We start from the raw sequence: 20827 nt of genomic DNA on the forward strand, positions 1-20827 counted from the left end.
CTTTCAGTGATGTGTGCAAGTTTTTTAACATCTAGGTGGCCAGCCCAATTATGATATTCTAACAAGTCAAATGATATTCTTTCAGAATAACCAAGAAAGAGAAGATATCTGGCTAAGGACCCTGGGTGTGCCAAGCCCATACTTACCAGATGTGAGCCCCTGGGGTTCACTGTAATATGTACATACAAACTAGTTGACATTTCTGTTCACTGACATTTGTGGGTGGGGGTTAAAATTTAAAACAGTAAAAAGATAAGCAATCAATAACAAAGAACACGGCACGCACAAATTGCAAGTAACACAATACACGCAAGTGAGAACGGAGTAACAAGTTACAAAGCTTTAATAATAGGAATGAAGAGAAGATCTGAAAATTAATTTTTTTATATGATTGAAGATTCCATGGAAGTGTAAACACATTTCACCATAATAACCCACAGAATTCCAGCTGTCGGTATTATCACAAATTCAGTAAGATCAAGTTTACTGTCCGTTTATGATAGATTTCACTAACAGAAAAGCCCAATAAACAGGTATCTGCTAATTGTTTTTATTGTTTTATGGTTGTGACCTCCAGAATTTCGACTGAACCACATGATACCGTTGGAGACAATCGTAGGATAATCTCCAGTGCTGCGGTCTCTTGCCCCGATTAGATGGCATGTTGTCCCAATTAAGTTAAGTAAACCCTGGCTATTTTCTCGATTGGTTTCTGATTTTTAAGATTTGCCCCAAATAAATGTCTGGCCCAAATAACCGAAATCCACTGTATATCATTCATAAAAATACTAAATAATATGGGAGTTGAGTGAGTTCTTTGTGGAAATCCTCTTTTAATACTGTTCTGATTATCAGTATTAATAGAAATTTTGTGGTGATTCAAATAACTTACTAATAGTTCAAGAATATTAATTTTACTAATAGTTAAATAATTTATTCTGTAGAATTCTTAAATTGATTAGGTCACGGGCTATGACAAATCAAGAAACAATATTAGTATGAAATTATTGTTATTTAAGGATAGATTAAATTCGTCAATTAACTGCTCTAATAACAACTGAGTACAGCAAGTCCCTGACTTAAGTAAGCTTGAGTTACGTTAACTTCGGACTTATGTATTTTTTTTTTTTGCTCAATTTTTTTTTTATTTATGAGTGTAAAATTTAAAATAGTAAAAAAAAAAAAAAAAAATCAATCAATAACGATGAACATGGTATGCACAAATTGAACAAGTGAGATCAGTGTTCGCCCCAGAAAATTTTGCCAGCCAGGTGGCATTATGAACTAGCTGGGTGGGGAAGTGTAATACTTCGCAATATAATAAAATTTTCTGTTATTTATAAATGTGAATGAGCAATCCAGAGCAAAAATTAATTGCATAATTTAACATTATATTGATTTAATGATAATTTGTACAACAAACATTGAAAAAAAAAATTAATATTGGCAAGTGTTAAATTTAACAAAAAAGGTACTTTTTATTTAAAAACTAGAAATTTTTAATAACAAATTAAAAATATATATATATTAGAATTAGATGTAAAAAATAATAATGAAAAATGTTTAAATTTTAATGTTTTCCAATTTAATTTCTTACTGATTATGGGTTTTCATTTTGTTTTATTTCATTGCAATTTATATTATTATATTTGTGCTCCTATATGGAGACCAAGACAAACAACACATCTAACAGTTCGCAGAATTTAAAGTGGTGTATCAGCTAGCTGAATTATAATACAGTAAACTCCTACTATTTGCGGTCGCTGATTTAATATAAAATGAAACCTAAAAAATGTGAATTCTAAAGAGCCATGAATTTTAAGGAAGGTGATGACAATTAGTGAGCAAAACTGAGTTAGTATACAAAATTTCTGATTCTGAAAGTTTTGCATCAGTGGCAAAACATTATAAAATCAGATTCAACGGTACGATCAATCAAGAAATCAGAAGAAAAAATCCACCATAGTGTCTGTGAAAATGCACTAATTGCTTCAAAAATTTGCTCTGTAACTTGTGATGTTCATTTAGAAAAAAATGGAAAAGGCTTTAAATCTGTGGACAGAAGACTGAACTCAAAATAAAATTCCGTTAAGTTCACTCATCCTTCATGACAAGGCAAAACAACTTCATCAACAGCTTAGTGAAACTGGTGATAGCACTCATGGAATAAGTTTATTAGCTAGAAAATGCTGGTTTGAAAGGTTTAAAAATCGTCATGGTCTTTATAACGTGAAACTTGTAGGCGACTCTATATCAACAGATTCCGTGGCTGCAGAAAGTTTCTCAACTCAATTAAAAAAATTAATTACAAAGAATATGTTCCCAAAGAACTGGTGATAGCACTCGTGGAATAAGTTTTTTAGCTAGAAAATGCTGGTTTGAAAGGTTTAAAAATTGTCATGGTCTTTATAACGTGAAACTTGTAGGCGACTCTACATCAACAGATTTCGTGGCTGCAGAAAGTTTCCCAACTGAATTAAAAAAATTAATTACAAAGGATATGTTCCCAAAGATGTGTTCAATACAGACGAAACTGGGTTGTTTTGGAAGAGAATGCCATGTTTTTGAAAGATTTGTTTGAAATTTCTAATAAATGTTACTTTTAATATTAAAATTTCTTATTTTCATTTCAATACCTTATGCTTGTATTTCACTATAATATTATGTAGGTACATATAGTACATACATAGACAAAATTTTAGACTAATTTTTCTTATATATTTCATACTTTGCAATGGAACCTTTTATTATTATGGGCGCCATAACTCAGTATTCGAGTTTCTCAGGAATATAACTCCACCAAATAGAAGGTTTACTGTACTCAGCTTGCCGTAGAGATGGCTGCAGAGTGAGTTGATACACTGAATCAACTCAGAAAGTGTCAAAAAATATTTGAACAAAAGCGAATCTGAGTCGGCACCTCCATAGCCAGGTGGGAAGGAGCAGCAGTGCATAGCACACACTTCTTGATTAGACCGGGGTTCGAGCCCGTCACCAGCAAATACGGAGGATGCGGAAAGGTCAAGGAATGACCACCGCATAGCCCGGAGCAATATGGCCTTAGTTGCTAATGCTCCTAAAAAAAAAAAAAAAAATCTGAGTCGACTCAGGGAATCACAGAATTCAACTAACATATCGACATTTGACAACCGACATTTGAAAGAATTTTCAAATTGCCTTTTAAATAACTTTTTATCTATATACCATGTAAAGGGAAAAAAAAAATATATATATATAGAATTAAATGTTTATTGCATAAAATACATAATGAAGAAACTAACTATTTGCTATGGAAATATTTCAACACAGTTGTTTGAACAGTATTGATTTTCTTTTTTACATCATACAATTTCCGATAGCCAGAAACAAGCTTCTCTAGGCCCTGGCGAAATAATATACTTCTTTCGATGTTAGGATCAACATCCATTACCTTTTGTTTGAAGTTCTCTGTGATGCAAAAGATTTTGCCTAGTTCTTTTACTGTTATCTCCTTTGCGGTAACATTTTCATTTAGCTCACACTCTTTTTCTTCCACTTCTTCATACGCACGTTGTTCCTCTATTTGAAGAAATTGTTGTCACTTAGCTGTTCTGAATGTGAATTCAGTGATTCTTGAACGTTGGCTGCATCCAAGCCTTTGAAACCAAGGTCATTACCAATATTAGTTATGTCTTCAATCACTTTTTGGATTGCATCCTTGAAGCCAGTAAAATCGTTTGTGGAACGGGGTAAAAGATGTTTCCAAACTGCTCTCATATTTCTGGCTGTCACTTCTTTCTGTGCTGCATGAATGTTTTCAATGGCCACATGTATGTTATATGTTTTTCCAAAATTCTGGTACAGAAATTGTATTTCTCCTGTTGTAGCTTCAAGTGCCTGTGCAAATGTTCTACGGAGATAGTAAGCCTTGAAAGTTGCAATCGTCCCTTGGTCCACGGGTTGCAATAATGAATATTTGCCAGGAAAAAAAACAACTTTTACGTTTTCATTTAAGTCACCAAGTGCATTACCTACAAGCAACAGAGCTTTAAAAGTAAGATTATTTTTCTATTGGAGAGAAATAAGTAAACAAGTCTTCAAATATAGCTTTGGTCATCCATGCTTTTTTATTTGAGTAAAAAATAACTGGAAGAGTTTGATGGCTGTATCCTTTTAAAGCTCTAGGATTTTGTGTACAGTACACAAGCATATCAATTTAAAATCACCTTCAACGTTACATCCCAATAAAAGCATTAGTCACCCTTTTGAGACTTTATACCCAGGTTGTGATGCTTCATTTGCAGCCAAATAAGTTTTAGTTGGTATATGTTTCCAAAGTAATCCTGTTTCATCTACATTCAATATTTGCTGATTGTTTTAGTCACCATCCTGAATGATTTTTTTGCAATTCTGGAGGAAATTTGGCTGCACCATCTTCATCATCACTAGTAGCTTCTCCTGTTACTTTAACATTATGCAGTCCTACTCAATTTTTGAAATGTTCAAACCACCCTGAACTAGCAATAAATGTTTCAGTCTCCCCTTGATATTTTGTTTCTTTGAGCTTAGTAAAAATGCTAATAGCTTTGCTCTGAATACTGTTCTTAGATAATGGAATTCTTTTTTGATTACAGTCTTCTATCTAAATTGATAAAAGACTCCATTTCAATCATTATTGGAGTTCTGTTTCTGGTATTTTGTAAAACAAAAGCAGTTGATGAAACTTTATCTTTCTCTTTATATTCGTCCTTACGGCTCAAGATAGCTCGTACCGTAGACTCGCTGTATCCTAGATCTCTTATGATTTCCACATGGTTTGCACCATTTTCATGTTTTATAATAACTTTGAGTTTTTCAGCTAAAGTAATAACGTTTCGTTTTTTTTTATTGCAATCAGGTTGGTTTTCGCTCTTTCTTTTATTCGTAATTAATAGGAGTAGAAAATTAGAATTTTTAAATGCATCTGCACATGACTTTATTAGTTGGCGTCAAACAAGTAACACGTCTGTTTCCGATGGTTGATGAAACATACTGAGGTGGGAAGGAGACAAATGTTGTTAATTGACCGTCGGACTCTTAGTGCACAATTCAAATCTTTTTCAACTATCACATAAAAAAGATTGCGCTAACTGGAAATCTGCACTGTGTAAAGTAAAAAGTGGTATAATTTTTTCAAATAGCGGTAACTGAAAAACGTTAATTGAACTCACATTATGCAAGGCCTGGCTGTAGTTACAACTTTGAGTAAATCATACATCAGCACACTGTGATCACTGCCACCTAGTGGTTCCTTTATCTGCAGATTCTAAATGCATGAATAATCACTAATCACTGCTGATAATCAGATCAAGAGTATTAGTCCCTATGGTTGCCTCTTGAACATGCTGCTGTAGAAAACAATCATCCAATAAATCCACAAAAGTCTTGCTAGTTTGCGAGCGACCAATCCAAACTTTCCAGTCTATATCTGGGGAGATAAAATCCCCCATTATAAGACAATCTTATTTAATTGCCCACTCTATTTCTCTGTACAGTTGTTTGTTGTACTCATTGGAGTCATTAGGCCTATAACACACCCCTAATCTGAATTTTGCTTCCCCAGTGCTTATGTCACATCAAAGTGACTGAACACTGCACTGTCCATCTATGTCAACTGGATGCACTTCTTTAGATTTTATGTGTTTCTTTACTAATGAACGGCATGACCCCTCCTTCCCCTTTATCCTGTCGACCCTTTCTGTACACATTTCACTCCCCAAATTCCAATTCTGCATTTCTTATATGTGTGACACCACATCTCTGATATCCCAACAATATCTGTCTTTGATGTCTTTACTAGCACCTCTAATTCATCAAATTTATTTAGTATACTCCTAGCACTGGTGTAAACACAAGTATACATGCACCTATTTTTACTCTTAGTTACCCTAACACAGCCCATGTATTTACTTGTTCCATGATGAATAAGTAATTATTATAATCTGTAAACAGACCTTTTTTATAAATTGGTTTAATCTTAAATAAGATTAAAGTTGAAGGGTATTGTCCTAAATGAATCATTCTTGAGATCAACTGGAATAATAACAAAGTGAATGATTCCTTGTTAGCTTTTATTGTTTTTCTCATGAGACTATCCAAAACCAGTGGATTTCTTATTAGCGAGCTGATTTATAATTTTTTAAAATGCCATCATAAGATGAGTCAGGAATTGCAACTGAGTTATACAGTTTAGGTATAACATTTATATTTGGAAATAAAATGTTACAATAAAAGCAATTAAAAGAAGAAATATCTGTAAACTTCTAAATTATAAGTTATTACTTATAAATTATAAGGCTTATTACTACCAGGCATAGTGTGCATAAACCTAGTTAGTTGATTTTCATTAATAGTTCCACTTCTTTTAGTTATTACCTTGTTAATTAGATCCCATTTCTCCTTTAAAGATATATTCTTTTTCTGAATTTTATAATACACATTTTTTTTTTTCTCTATTAAGCTGCTAACCTTGTTTCTAATAATTTTGTATTCTTTGTATTAACATGTTTTGAGGGAGAATTCCTGAATTTTCTGTAACAAATATCTCTTTGTGAGATCAAATCTTTGATTTCCTGATTTACCCAAGGTTTATTTGGTTTTCTAGAAGAAAGAGTTGATTGATTGGGAAATAAATTTAAATGTGAGCATTTGTTAACAATTATTAATAATTTGTATAAATTTATTATAAAGATCAATTATGTTCCAGATCAACTACTTTATGACAACCAGGGATGGAGTAGTGCATTTCAGCTTCCTTGCGCTTATTTCAAAATTCCGTTAAATTAAATCTCATCCCACCTTAATGCATTAACTTAACCATTCCACCTTATATTTAGCCATCAGTCTTTTCATAAAATTATTGCAGATTATATTCAAGGTGAGTACTGCACTTTAAGCATTTCGCTATTTTTATATTAGTCTATTATCACGGTACTATAAGAATTCTATAACTTTATACTTATAAAGATCATTAATATTATCAAAATTATTCACACTTTCCTGCACTGTGAAGTTAGTAACTTTTTCATAGAACAGTGTTGGTGGAAGATACCCTTTTTTTTTTTTTTTTTTGGCTGATGCCATATGAACTTGCTTTCTTGCATCATTTGCCGTAATAGTACTACTAACAATAATAATAAAAAAAATAATAAAAAACATTCAAGAGCAGCTTCCACTGTGCTTTAAATTTTGTTTACATGTCAGAGTGATGTTTTAATCTTTAATAATGTTTTCATATTACAAGTCTGAAAATGTTTCCTTGCCAATTTACAGCCTTGTTGCTATTCTTGGTGTGATAGTGTCAGCATTGATAGTCAAATGATTTTGATTTCATTTCATCACTGATTCTCATGGGAATGGATAATTATTTAAATGCTAAAATGGTGAATGTGCATTTAATATATGGCTATGAAAATATTAATGGAGGGAGGGCATGTATCACTACCAAAAATCATTCACAGAACAAGTGCCATGCAGGAAAATGATTGTGGCCATTGATTATTGTTCGTTATAATTAAAATAACCATTCACACCTGTGAACAGAAAATTAGGAAAGAGGGAAAGAAAACCACTCAGGTACCTGAATTAGATGAGCAGGTCCTGAACCACACTGAAGAGAATCTTTGAATGTACAAGAAGATCATGAGAGAGGTAAAAGTTACACAGGCAACAGTCTGAAGGACTCTTCATGAACAGTATCTACATCCCTATCATCTATCGCATCTATGGCAAGTGCACACCCTCTCGCCAAGCAATTCTCAATAATTTGTTGTGGCCTGGCAGTAGTTTATGCAGCAGTGACTTGCCTTGATTCCCACTTAATACCATTGATTCTCTTTATAGACAAGGCTCAGCTTACAAAGGATAGTATCATCAATTTTCATAAACAACATCTGTACTCAGAGGAAAATCCTTGTGGGATTGTTCAATCTCAACATCAGTCTGCCATCAATGTTTCATCTAGTATTGTGGGTGACTATTTGATTCAAACCTCATATATTTCCATATAGACTTAGTGGCAACGTTTATACAATGGAGGAACAAAAACGATTTGTATTCACCCATAAGTAGTTGTGACAGAAAGTTGAAGTGGTTGTGATAGAAGGTTGAAACTAATGCAATGTATTTACACTTTTTCAACATAGTTAGTCACCAAACAAAATGACACATTTTTGCCACCTCTCAATACACGTTTGCAGGCCAGTTTTGTAGAAGTCCTCTGACACTCCTTCAAACCACAATTCAGCAGCAGAAATCACCTCATCATCAGCAGCAAAGTGCTTTCTACAAAGAAAGGAAACAGGAAGAAATCTGAGGATGCAAGGTTGAGGGAATAAGCAGGATGCAGCAATATTTCAAACTCACATTCAGGGGCACACCTTTTGACAGCTTTCCCAGTCTTTTTTTATTTTTTTAAATTTTATTTTATAGAAGCACACAGCTTTATGAGGAGGTTGGAATAATAATTTGCTCTCTTTTAAATGTAGTATCATAGATATGAGGATAGATTGGAGTGGATAGATTCTATCCACTCCAGGTGCCTTTTTTATGTTTATCTGATGTTTTTATGTTGATACATCTCTGACATTCCCCTCCCTACATTCCTCATGTGTGAATGTAGATGCAGAATATTCATTTAGTTTGTTAGCTCCCTGAGCAGAATCATCAACAGTTGAACCATCGATATCATCCTTTGCCAAAGATTTCTCGTAATCTGCCTTTGCCTGCCTAGCTTCCCTTGTGACTTGGTTACAGACTAGCTTATATCTATCATAGGCTTCCATTTCACCTGTTAATTTATATGTATCCCATGCATTTTTCTTCTCTGCCACATGTCTAATTGTAATCTTGTATGTGAATATTTTCAAATCCAATTGAAGCATTATTTGAACAGAATGTCAAGATATTGTCAAGTTCACAAGTTGCACAAGGTAATTTTTGTTCCTTTATTTGTCCAAGCCTTCCTGCTTGGACAAATGATGTATTGTTTCTTACAGGTCCTCGGTGATTTTCAGAAAAAGTCTGAAATCTTCTCGCTGCTGCAGTCACATTCTTTGAAAAAAACACAACTTTAAACTTCTGCTTATTATGAAGTGCTGTGATTTATTGCTGCTAACAAATTTTCCTGGAATTGTTGCAGGCTACTGCAGAAAAAAATTACATATGTCCAATAGTTCAATATTAATTTATGATACAAATATACAGTATCAGCATTTCATGTACTGCCCTTTACAATTGTCAGTCAAAAAAATGTTTTTTTTTTTATGTGATTTGTTAAAATGAATTTATAATATAGATTTTGAGATAGTATGTAATAGCATTAATATTCCCCTAGCCGTTCTAAGCAAAAATTGCTATACTTTTCTTATATTTCACATTCTCTAAATGCTACTGATATAATATAATATAATATAATATAATATAATATAATATAATATAATATAATATAATTTTATGCATGTGCTTTGTAATGTTCATAAATTTATAGTTCCATTTATAGGAGTAATTTATTTTTAATTATTTAAATTTTATTTTTCATTATAATTAATTTAGGTTGTAAAGCTTGCCAGAGAGCTTATCTATTTTGGCTTCTACAGTTTCAGTGACTTACTTCGCTTAACTAAAACTCTTTTAAGTATTTTGGATTGCATTCCTGAATCAAGTTTTTTAAATGGAAAGCTTCCAACTGGTGAATTAGATGGTAAGTGTTATACTTTTTAAATTAATATTCAATGAGGATTTAATTACCATATTTTTCTGATCACAATATGCACCAGACCACAAAGAAACCTTGGTTTTTCCACAAAATCTGGTTTTAAACCAGATTTTGTGGAAAATATTTTATTGCACTCAATAAAATTTCACTAATTTAGACCTGTAAATTCGACTGCTGCTTTATATATATTTTATGTATGCTGAATAGGGGTTCCCCTAAATGAGAGTTTGATGTACAACTCTGAAATATTTTCAGAATGGTTCACACTTGCTATCTAAAAGAAGTAAAACCATTCAAGAAGAAAAAATTAAAGGTGAATTAAAACATTAAGGCAATGCTATTGTAAGGTAATGCACTTGCACACCCTTCTGTTGAAATTTTATCAAGCAACAATGGCAATATCATGTGTCTTTTCGTATTTCCCAATAGTGCAGCCCTCAGTACAAACTGCAGATGAGGGAGTCATACCCAGATGCAAATGTTTACATTAAAGGAAACATTTGAAGAATGTCTATTTTTCTGACAGTGAACAGGACACTGGCAAGTATTAAAAATTATAAAAAAAATACTACTGTTTACAGACTGCATGTTGAAATGAAGTGAAGCAGAGTAAAATAGAAGCCAACCGCGCTATCTGGGTGGGTAAAGTGCCTGCCTGGCAACCCAAAGGTCGCGGGTTCGAATCCCGCCTTGGGCTTGGATCAAAGTACTACAAAAAAACCTTGGGAGGTGCATTATGGCCACAGAAGCCGATTTGCCAACAACTACAAAAAAAAAAAAGACAAAAAAAGTAAAATAGAAAGTGAATGGAAAATCAACTGAATGGTGACGATGATGATTTTCTTATTGATTTAAATGGATGAAGAGCTGCAAGAATGTGTTAGAATGAGATGAGTCTGGATATGGTTACTGAAGAATAAATAGCAACAGTAGTTAATGGGTAAAAATCTATAAGTGAATTGGGAAATGAAAAATAAGAAGTTAAACTTCAGTACTCTTATTAACTCAGCTAATGCTGATGACCAATTTTAAAAACATTTTTGTGCTCTAGGAAATGAAGAATGACATTATGACATGGCAATAAAATAGGCTTTACTGAACAGAAAATTTCATTTCTTCAAAAAAATATGATTGGATAGGGACTATGTATGTCTAGTGAAATTTATAGTTATTGATATTTAACGTTAAAGTTTATTGTTTAAAAAACAATAAACTTCTATTATTATTGGTATATTATCCATGTTCTATTTGATTTGAACACAGATAATACACAAATTCAGTGTTTTTTTTTTACAATTTGTTTTAAATATAAATTTTTTGTAAAAATGTTGTTGTGTTCTGATTATTTAAAATTCAATACATTTTGTTATATTGTGAATAAATTTGCTTGTTTTTTTATGAACTACAATTACTTGAAATTATATCAATTCTTTTTTTTGAATTACTTGAAATTATGTACATATAATTATATTCTGTAATTTCGATTTTTCACTGATTCAGGTTATCTCTTTTCCATATTAGTCTGAATTGCTGAGATTTATTATATAGTAAACATTGTAGCCTATGTATATATTAAGTGCAATAGCATTATTAATACACAGCCATTTCTGAATAAACAGAATATTTATAAGGCAGCATCGTTTTAAGTTATATCTCATATTGTGAATACCTTCACAACGAGTTGCCATGATATTGCACTACTTCGAATAAGTAACACTTCACCTAAGGAGAAGACTAATGTTACTTATTCTCAGATAGGTACCACCACCCAGACGGCACCGTTTCAGGGCTATTTGGCCTTTTTTCTGTGGGTGGTTAGGTACCCAAGTGATGCAATGATGGCAAAACAGTTATGAAGTATAACTCCACAATATGAGAGATGCCTGATGGTGTATGATGTATTTAGACTAAGATGCATTTAGGGCTAAAACCTCAAGCTGCGAGCAAATTTAGCTTTAGCCCTAAATGCATCTTAGTCTAAATACATCATACACCATCAAGCATCTCTCATATTGTGGAGTTATACTTCATAACTGTTTTGCCATCATTGTATCACTTGGGTACCTACCCACCCACCGAAAAAAGGCCAAACAGCCCTGAAACAGCACCAGGGGGAGCCTGATGATGTCTGCAGTTTCCAAGAATAGGTAACAGTACTTCTCCACTGGGGAAGCGTTGCCTATTCGAAGAGTTTGAGTTTTTGAGTGGCGTGAGTTGAAGGAGTTACTGTCCCTTTCATTCTTCTACACCGTTTCTTTTCCCCTTCCACTCCTACTATTACTTTCCCTCCACCTCTTTGCTTTCCTAAGTCTAAGGGACAAATGGATAGTCGAGTTATTATCCCACACATATACAAAATAGCCCTGAAACGGTGCTGTCTGGGTGGTGGTACCTATCTGAGAATAAGTAACATTAGTCTTCTCCTTAGGTGAAGCATTACTTATTCGAAGTAGTGCAATATCATGGCAACTCGTGAAGGTATTCACAATATGAGATATAACTTAAAATGATGCCACCTTATAAATATTCTGTTTATTCAGAAATGACTGTGTATTAATGATGCTATTGCACTTAATATATACATAGTCTAAATTTGCTCGGAGCTTAATGCTTTATCCCTAAATGCATCTTAAACATTGTATCATATTTTACAGCTAAACATAAGGTAAAAAACTCCTATAAACATGTCTCAAAGTTTTTATTTCTGAGATAATAAACAATAATCATAAATTAAAGAAGCTGTTCAAAGAGTTATTTGCTGTTTAAAGTGACTTCCATTTTGTATATAGTATTCAATATGAGTAATCCATGATGGAAGGTAGTATTGCTTCAGAACTGTTCTTAATAGTTTCCGCAGCTTACAGAAGAATTTCTCACTTCATTTTTCATGGTCATGTGATTAGAATTTTGGATTTCATGTGATTCCACTCAAAGTAAATGTGTGATATTGGTTTATCATGGTGTCCATTTTACAGGCTATTCCAATCCATTAGTTATTATACTTCATATTTAAAAGTCAGAAACATCATTTTGGGTAAAGTGAGCTGTGCACTGTTGTACACAGATCATATGATCTGCTGATTTTCAAGAGATATGTCTTCCGATAGTTTTCATAAATTGTTTCACAGAAAATGTATTTAACACACCCGAAAGATTTGTAGGGAAAAAATAAGGGCCAATAAGATTGTTCCCAAGAACACCACACCAAACATTAAAGGAAAAGGTATATTGATATTGAATACTGACATATTGAATTCTTTGGCCTAAGTATGGGTGTTTCATTCTTAACTGTAACCAGAACATCAACCCCAGGGGCTGACATCTGGTGAGTATGGGCTTGGCGCCAAGGGTCCTGAGCTGGATATCATCATTCTTCTCTTTCTTGGTGATTTCATTCTGACTCATGCTCTCTCTCTCTCTCTCATGATGCTTGGGAATTTTTTTTGGCTGGTGCAACTTAAGCCTCAGGCTTTCTTACACCATATGGCTAATAATAATAACTGATTGACATAGCGGTACCCAACACTGGCAACCTGCAGAAAACCCATGGAGAAAAAAATCAGAAAGTACATGAACCTAAGACAGGAGATCAAAGAGATATGGCATATGCAACAAGTAACGACCATCCCGCTCATCGTGTCAACCACAGGTATGATGTCAAAGACCCTACATAACAGCCTAGCAGCAATAGGTCTCCCAGCGAACACCTGCAAGGAACTCCAGAAAGTTGCAATCCTGAACACCTGTAGGATTGTCAGAGAATTCCTCAACCAACAGTAACATCAGACATAACAACAACCACCCTGTGTACTTGGTAGTAATACCTGTCACAAAGTAGAACCCCCAATCAGGGAGAAATAATATAAGAGCAGCAATAATAATAATAATGACCAAGAAATTGACAATCATATATTCATTGCAAAATATGCCAATGGCATAAGTTTCTGCATTTATTCATATCTCGTGACAAAAATTGTTGCAGGCATTGAAATAGATAGTTACTCTGCACAATATTCTTTTCAGGAAAAGCTATATGAGTTAAATGAATTTATTTATTATTCAGTGGGCAGTGTAGTGTTTCTGTTTGACCTCAGTTTCTGCAGTTTATAATGAAGCTTCCAATAGAACAATTTCCTTGAAATTTTGTTACTAGATACTGAATAATACATACTGAACTAGATAATACATACTGAAGAAAAGTAGCCTTTTTTATTTTTGATAAGCTATTCTTTTTGAGGAGCACAAACTTTTATTTTTCTTTGTGTGTGTATGGAATCTAGATTTCTGTTATGACCATTCTTATACCATGTGAATATTAAGATAGTTTATTTAGCTATTAACTAAATCACTATATATTAAGGTAATGTTTTGGAACCTCGTGCGATGCCATCCTCAGACCATACATAGGCTGTTTTTTAAAGACAGAAATAAAAAGAATAAACCAAATTACTATTTTGTTAAAAGTAATATTACATATACAAAACTTCTAGTGGATAATTACTATATACAATTTATGCATAGTACATTCTATATTATTTATTACATTATAGATTATTAGTTTTTTACCTGTTCTACTCCATTTGAATAATTTGAAATTAAAGTTAATCAGAATTTATTACCTGTTACCAGCTCCGTAGCGGAGTGGTCAGGAGCGGGAGTGCAGTAGCACCCACTCTTTGAGTAGACCGGTGTTCAAGCCCCTGACTGCTGAATACGGTCGATCTGCCAACCTGCACTGGACCAGTGTGGCAGATTATGGTCCATTTCCCTCAGCATGAATTGTTGAGGAGGCTTCCATCCTGCAGTGGGTTGATAATGGCTGCACTTTACCTTTTTTTTTTTTTTTTTTTTTTTTTTTTTTTTACCAGCCTCTTGCTTGCTGAAAGTCTCAATTCCGACTACACATTCTGGCAAGAGGTGCCATCAGCACCTGCTTGCCCTCCTACTATTGTCCAATAGCAGGATGCCAAGTAGGATATCCTGATCCAGTGATTATTATTTATTTATCTTTTAGTGAATTGTAGCCTTGAGGTGGATGAACTAGAACCTTGTCCTCTGATCCTCTGTGGGTTGTTGTACTGCCTAATTGCAGAAGTGGTGGGGCGGTTGAGATTAGGGTGTTCTTCCAGTATTTGGAGTTTTCTGTATTTTTTATTCATGTCTTCTTCTATTGTCTTTTTAAATATGTTAATGTATTTTGGTTAAATTCAACACCTTCTTTTCTGTTTATAGAAGTGGCCTCAAACATTTTTTGTAAAGAATGCTTTCTTAAAATTTCTTTTGTTGAACTGTTGTTCTGTGGAAAGGACACTAATGTTATTTAACTGCATATGTTTCCTTACCAGAATGCATGCAGGGCTATCGGATTTTTGTATCCTCCTATATTGAATGCCTTTCTTGTGTTCTTTAATTTTGGAACTATGTCTTCTGTGTGGCTCTTGTATGTACTACTGCCACATCTGCAACCTGTTTTGTAAATAGAGCCCTTAGGAGTGTTGGGATAGTTGGACTGGTGTTTTAGTATCTGGTTTAGGGATACCAATCCCTTGAAGAAAGTGCTGGCTGATTCCATATTTCCTTCCTTCTTTTGTTATCTTAATATTAATGTTATGTATATGTGGTATGCAGATGGTGAGTCTCTTGCTATTACTTGGTTGAGGTTGGTCCAAGGTCTTGGCACTGCCTTCTGTTGTTTTCTTAATAATATATAGGGGGGTATCCATTTCTAAGGGCTAGACTGGTCATAGCTTCTACTTCCTGTTGGAGGGTTTCTTTATTGCAGATCCGGTAAACTTGAAGATGAAAGATTTCAGTACTTTGACTTTAGTTGAGTGAGGGTGGTACAGTTTATAATTCAGTACCTGTATCTGTTGGTTTCTTTTAAACTTTCATTTGTAACTCCGTGGGTTTTCTCATGAGGTAGGCTTCTGTTGTCTTCTATTTCAATTTTGAACTTTATCTTTTGGTAGTAGTTGTTGAGCTGTTGTTGTTGAGCACAGCTTAAAATTTTTGCAGCTCTTCAGACTTGTAGCTCCAGATTGCAATTATGTCATTTATGTATCTGCTCCATATTTTTTTTTAGTTTAAGGGGTTGTTTTTCCAAGAGTCATTTTCCAAGTTGGTCATAAATATTTCGGCCATGAGTGGATTTCCCTTGCTTAGGTCTGAGATCTGTGAATAGAATGAGTTATTGAAAGAGAAGTAGGGTTCCCCTATTGACAAGTTGATGAGTTGTATTATCTCTGAAACTAGTAGCGGTTTGGATTGCCTAGGTAGATGTGGCTGGTTAGTTCTTTTTGAAAGCATGACTTTGCTTCATTCAGAGGAATTGTTATGAACAGAGAATCCACGGCAAATAATAACAAGACCTTATTTTAATTTATTTCTACCTCTATCAATCTGGAAATTGGGTCCTAGTTGTTTTTCAAGGTGTGCTGGTTCCTTGGTATTATTTGTGAGAAGAGTTGTACAAGCCATTTTGAGATCTTCTGTTCAGTTGCCACTGATGATTGGTTTGACTGGGAAACCTGGTTTATGGACTTTAATGTTTGCAAAGACATAGTAGTAATAGAGGCATGTGATGCTAGAAAGCAAGTGTATGAGCTTATGCAGTATCAGCCAAAAAATAAAAATAAATGATCACACATCCATTCCCTCTAAATGTTTGTCCAGTTTCTCCTTGAATTTATTTAAGCTATCAACTTCCACAGTGACAGATGAAAGTTTGTTGTTCCAGCAATTAAACACCTGCTGGCTAAAGTAAAATTTCTTCACATCTATTCTACAACTCTCTTTCCTTCCTCAATTTGAATTTATGCCCCCTCAGGTTCATAATCTGAGAAAGCAGAAGAATCCCATCAGAATGCAGCATACCCAACCCATTCAAGGCCTTAATCAATCAGATCACCTTTCAGCAGCCTTTCTTGGTAAGAGGACCCCTTTGTTCCCATCACCAATCTTGTTGCCCTTTTCTGTACACATTCAAGCAACTCTACATCCTTCCTAAAACAAGGCCTCCAGACCTGTACTCAGTACTCAAGGCGTGGCCTGACCATTGGCTTATACAAAGGGATAATCACCTCCTTTTCTCTATTAGCAAAATTCCTGTATATCATTGAAAATACCCCATGACCTGCTCTGGCAGCCTGTCTGCATTGCTCAGAAAATTTCATATATGACTGCACAATTACTCCCAGATCGTTTTCATTTTCTACCACCCTAAGTGTAGTACCACACATTTGGTATATGTTTCTAGATAGCGATTAAGTCCTGCCTAGTTCATACAGTTATGGTGATCACAGTTATGAATATTGATTACAAAAGAGCGGTAGTAATTGCATACATAAAAAGGCATTGGCAAAACAACAAAAATATTATCATTAGCCATATGGTGCAAGGAAGCCTGAGGCTTATGTTGCACCAGCCAACAAAAAAAATTCTGAATTAACCTGAGAGAGAGAGAGAGAGAGAGAGAGAGAGAGAGAGAGAGAGAGAGAGAGAGAGAGAACAAGAGTCAGAAGTAGAAGAGAATCATCAAGAAAGAGAAGAATGACGATATCCAGCTCAGGACCCTGGGTGTGCCAAGCCACAGGTGTTCAACAGATGTGAACTCCTGTGGTTTATGTAAATAGTCTTGAGGTGATCCTTATATTTGTTAATAAAACGGAGAGTTTGTTCAAATATTTGATAATATATTATAATAGAAGATACTATAAAATATTTAAGGGCAAAGGCCTCATGCTATGAGGTAGCATGACTAACATATAGGTTAGTGCAAAAGCATTTTAATGTAGCCATCTACCAAAGTCGTTAAATTAATTAATTAAATTGGCATTGTTTCGGTTTTACCTCATATTGTGAATATCTTTGCGAGTTGCCATGGTATTGTACCACCTCGAATAAGTAACACTTCACCAGTGGAGAATACTGTTATTTATTCTCAGTGGATGCCACCACCCAAACGGCACCATTTCAAAGCTAGTTGGCTTCTCTTTGGTGGGTGGGCAGGTGCCCTGTTGCAATAGTGACAACCAGTGTACCTGCTTACCCATTGAAGTGAAGCCAACAAGCTTTGAAACAGTGCATCTAGGTGGTGGTATCCACTGAGAATAAATAACAGTAGTTTAAAAAATTTACTCTTTAAAAATTGCAGCTGTGAATTACAGGCTCCGAAAAAGCAATGCGTTTGCCTTTTTATTTACCTAATTGTTATTTTATATTGTACTTTATACGTAGTCTTATAGTTATTGTTACGCTGGTTATTTTTATTTTTAATTTAGATAAAGAGTTTTTGTAGATTACTACTTAATATACGTAAAACCGTTATTTCATTTTCAAATCTTGCAGCCGTTGTTTTTGTATAGTAGTAGTAGTAGTGGCATGTGATGCAAGAAAGCAAATGTATGAGCTTATGCAGCATCAGCCAAAAAAAAAAAAAAAAAAAAATCACACCATTCCCTCCAAATGCTTGTCCGGTTCCTCCTTAAATTTATTCAACCTATCAACTTCCACAACGACAGATGGAAGTTTGTTCCAGCAATTAACCACCCGCTGGCTAAAGGCAAATTTCCGCACATCTATTCTACATCTGTCCTTTCTTAATTTCAATTTATGCCCCCTTAGATTCGTAATCTGAACAAGTGGAAGGATCCCATCAGAATTCAGCGTGCTCAACCCATTCAAGGCCTTATATACCTCAATCAGATCACCGTGCAGGTGCCTAGTCTCCAGCCACTGCAATTTGCAGAACTTAAGCCTCTCTTGGTAAGAGGATCCCTTCATTCCCCTCACCAATCTTGTTGCCCTTCTCTGTACACGCTCGAGTAAATCTACATCCTTCCTAAAATGAGGCCTCCAGACCTGTACGCAGTACTCAAGCCGTGGCCTGACCATTGCCTTATACAGAGGGATAATCACCTCCTTTTCCCTACTAGCAAAATTCCTATATATCATTGACAAAATATATAGAATAGTAGGGAATTCAAATTTTTAATTGTGGTAACTAGGCAGCTCTAATGTATAATTATAAAACGTAATACGCATCACTGCATTTAGGATTCTATTAGATAGCGTAGTATTTAATTAATTAAATTTATTCATCTTATTAATTTAAAATATCATGCCCCAGACTAGAGCAGCAAAGCAATGGGCACAAACTGGCAGGAGTGCTGTGACTCTGGGTAGAACTGAGGGGGTCAATTCTCCAACGCATCGCAGCCTAAAAAAATGTGCAACTTGTGAAATATTTGCCGAACACTCTGGAACAGAACGTGATCTAGCCAAGGAGGATGTCTTTGTGTGTGCCAAGTGCAGTGTCTAGAAATTAGGCATCAACTCAACATTCTACTGGGCGTCTGTGAGAGCTTTAGGTGTAAGGTAGATGCCCTTGAAGAAATTAATATGACGAGGGGCCCGTCAAGATCTCAGCTGCCCAACTCAACGCCAGAGCTCACTCCTGGGCATCAGGCAATACAGCGGCAATCTCCAAGGCAGAATGTGCTCGTCCCAAAGGAACTAGTTATTGTTGGTGACTCTATTCTCAGGAAGATGGAGAATATATTGTGTAAAAAGGATAGATGGAACAGGACCAGGGTATGTGGACATGTGTTTTTGTAAAGGGCGGCTCCTAGAATGTGAGTTCAACTCCGCCTCGTATCTCTGTGAAGAACAGTATCACTACAAATGGACCAGATGTGTGTGACGTCGGTTTGTGTGTATTGTGTGTGTGTTCTGTTCTGGCCTCTTGGCTACCCAAAAGCATCAGTCACCTGGATAGATGATTCTGGGTACTCGTCCACACCACGGGAAGGTGGGCCAGTTCCAATGGAGCACGTACTGTCTCGATATGAGACTCTGAACCACCTGATGTTGCCAAAAGGTGGGCCAGATTTCTCTGGGGACCCACTCCAGAGAGGGGAAAAAAAAAATAAATAAATAAAAAATAAAATAAAAATTAAATAAACTAAAAACAGAAACCAAATGTATTTCCCGTGGTGAAAAAAATAAAAAAAAAAAATAAATAAATAAATAAATAAAATAAAATAAAATAAATAAAAAAATAAAAAATAAATAAATAAAATAAAATAATAATAATAAACAAATAAATAATTATAATAATTCCCCGTGGTGAAAAAGAAAATATATTAAATAAATAAATAAAAAAAATAAATAAATAAAAATAAATAATAATAAAATAAATAATTAAATAAAATAAGAAAAATAAAATAAAATAAATTCCCTGTGATGAAAAAAAAAAAAACAGGGAGAGCTGTCTGGCACCAATGATAGTCCACATCCCAGTTATCAGAACAGAGCATGAGTAGAGAGAAAAAAAAGCTAAGTAAAGGGAAAAAAATAAATAAAATAAATAATAATAATAATAATAATTTCAGAATAATTAAATAATTTTAATCCCACAGTGAAGAGGAAGATGTAAGTCGGGGTGCCAGCAGAGAGAGAGTAAGAGAGAAAAAAAAAAAAAAAAAAAATGTGAGAGTGGTTATCTATCCTGCACAGAGGGAGAAAGAAGAAAAGGTGAGCCAAAGCTGCTCCTAGTTCCAGGGTAGGACCCGGAAACAGTGCAGAATGCAGGTTTGAGGAGAAATAAAAAATAAAAAAATAATAAATAAAAATAATAATCCAGGAGCAAAAGTTGATGAGGTTGTAAAGCCTATATCATCTTTTAAGGGCACAAAAGTGATATTGTTGTACGTGTTGGCACCAATGACATTAAGAGTAGGAGATCTGCAGATTTACTTAATAAGTACAGGTCAATATTGCAAAAAAGTCACGAGTCATGGTTAAATTTGAAAGTGTCTGCAATTCTGCCCAGACACAATAGAAGGGAATACATGATGAGAGCCGTGTCGATCAATTCGACACGGCTCTGAAAAGATTGCGCAAGGTTCAAGGGATAGAATTTTTTTCAGTGTGGTCTGTGCTTGTTAACAGCAGAGACTGCTTCTACAGGGATGGGATACACTTAAATAGAAAGAGTGCAAGAATATTTGCTGATGCTATGGAAGTAGTGTTAGGTGGGTCGGAAAACTGCTAGCTTGGGGGGGGGGGGTTTCACAGAATAAAAGGCTAAAAGTA

At 34.6% G+C, this 20827-nt stretch overlaps 1 protein-coding gene across 1 annotated transcript in view; it reads left to right on the plus strand.

The window, feature by feature from the left end:
• The window catches only part of Itpr (Inositol 1,4,5,-trisphosphate receptor), a 1293714-nt gene that overhangs the window by 390048 nt on the left and 882839 nt on the right, over nt 1–20827 (plus strand). The window contains exons 20-21 of the mRNA XM_090387283.1: nt 9571–9722; nt 15896–15906. Coding sequence (XP_090243409.1) covers nt 9571–9722; nt 15896–15906 — 163 coding nt within the window. The remainder of the gene's footprint in view (nt 1–9570; nt 9723–15895; nt 15907–20827) is intronic.

The sequence above is a fragment of the Mastigoproctus giganteus genome, chromosome 13 (assembly GCF_048544385.1).
Source record: "Mastigoproctus giganteus isolate SK-2022 chromosome 13, ASM4854438v1, whole genome shotgun sequence".
In the NCBI taxonomy this organism is placed as follows: domain Eukaryota; kingdom Metazoa; phylum Arthropoda; class Arachnida; order Uropygi; family Thelyphonidae; genus Mastigoproctus; species Mastigoproctus giganteus.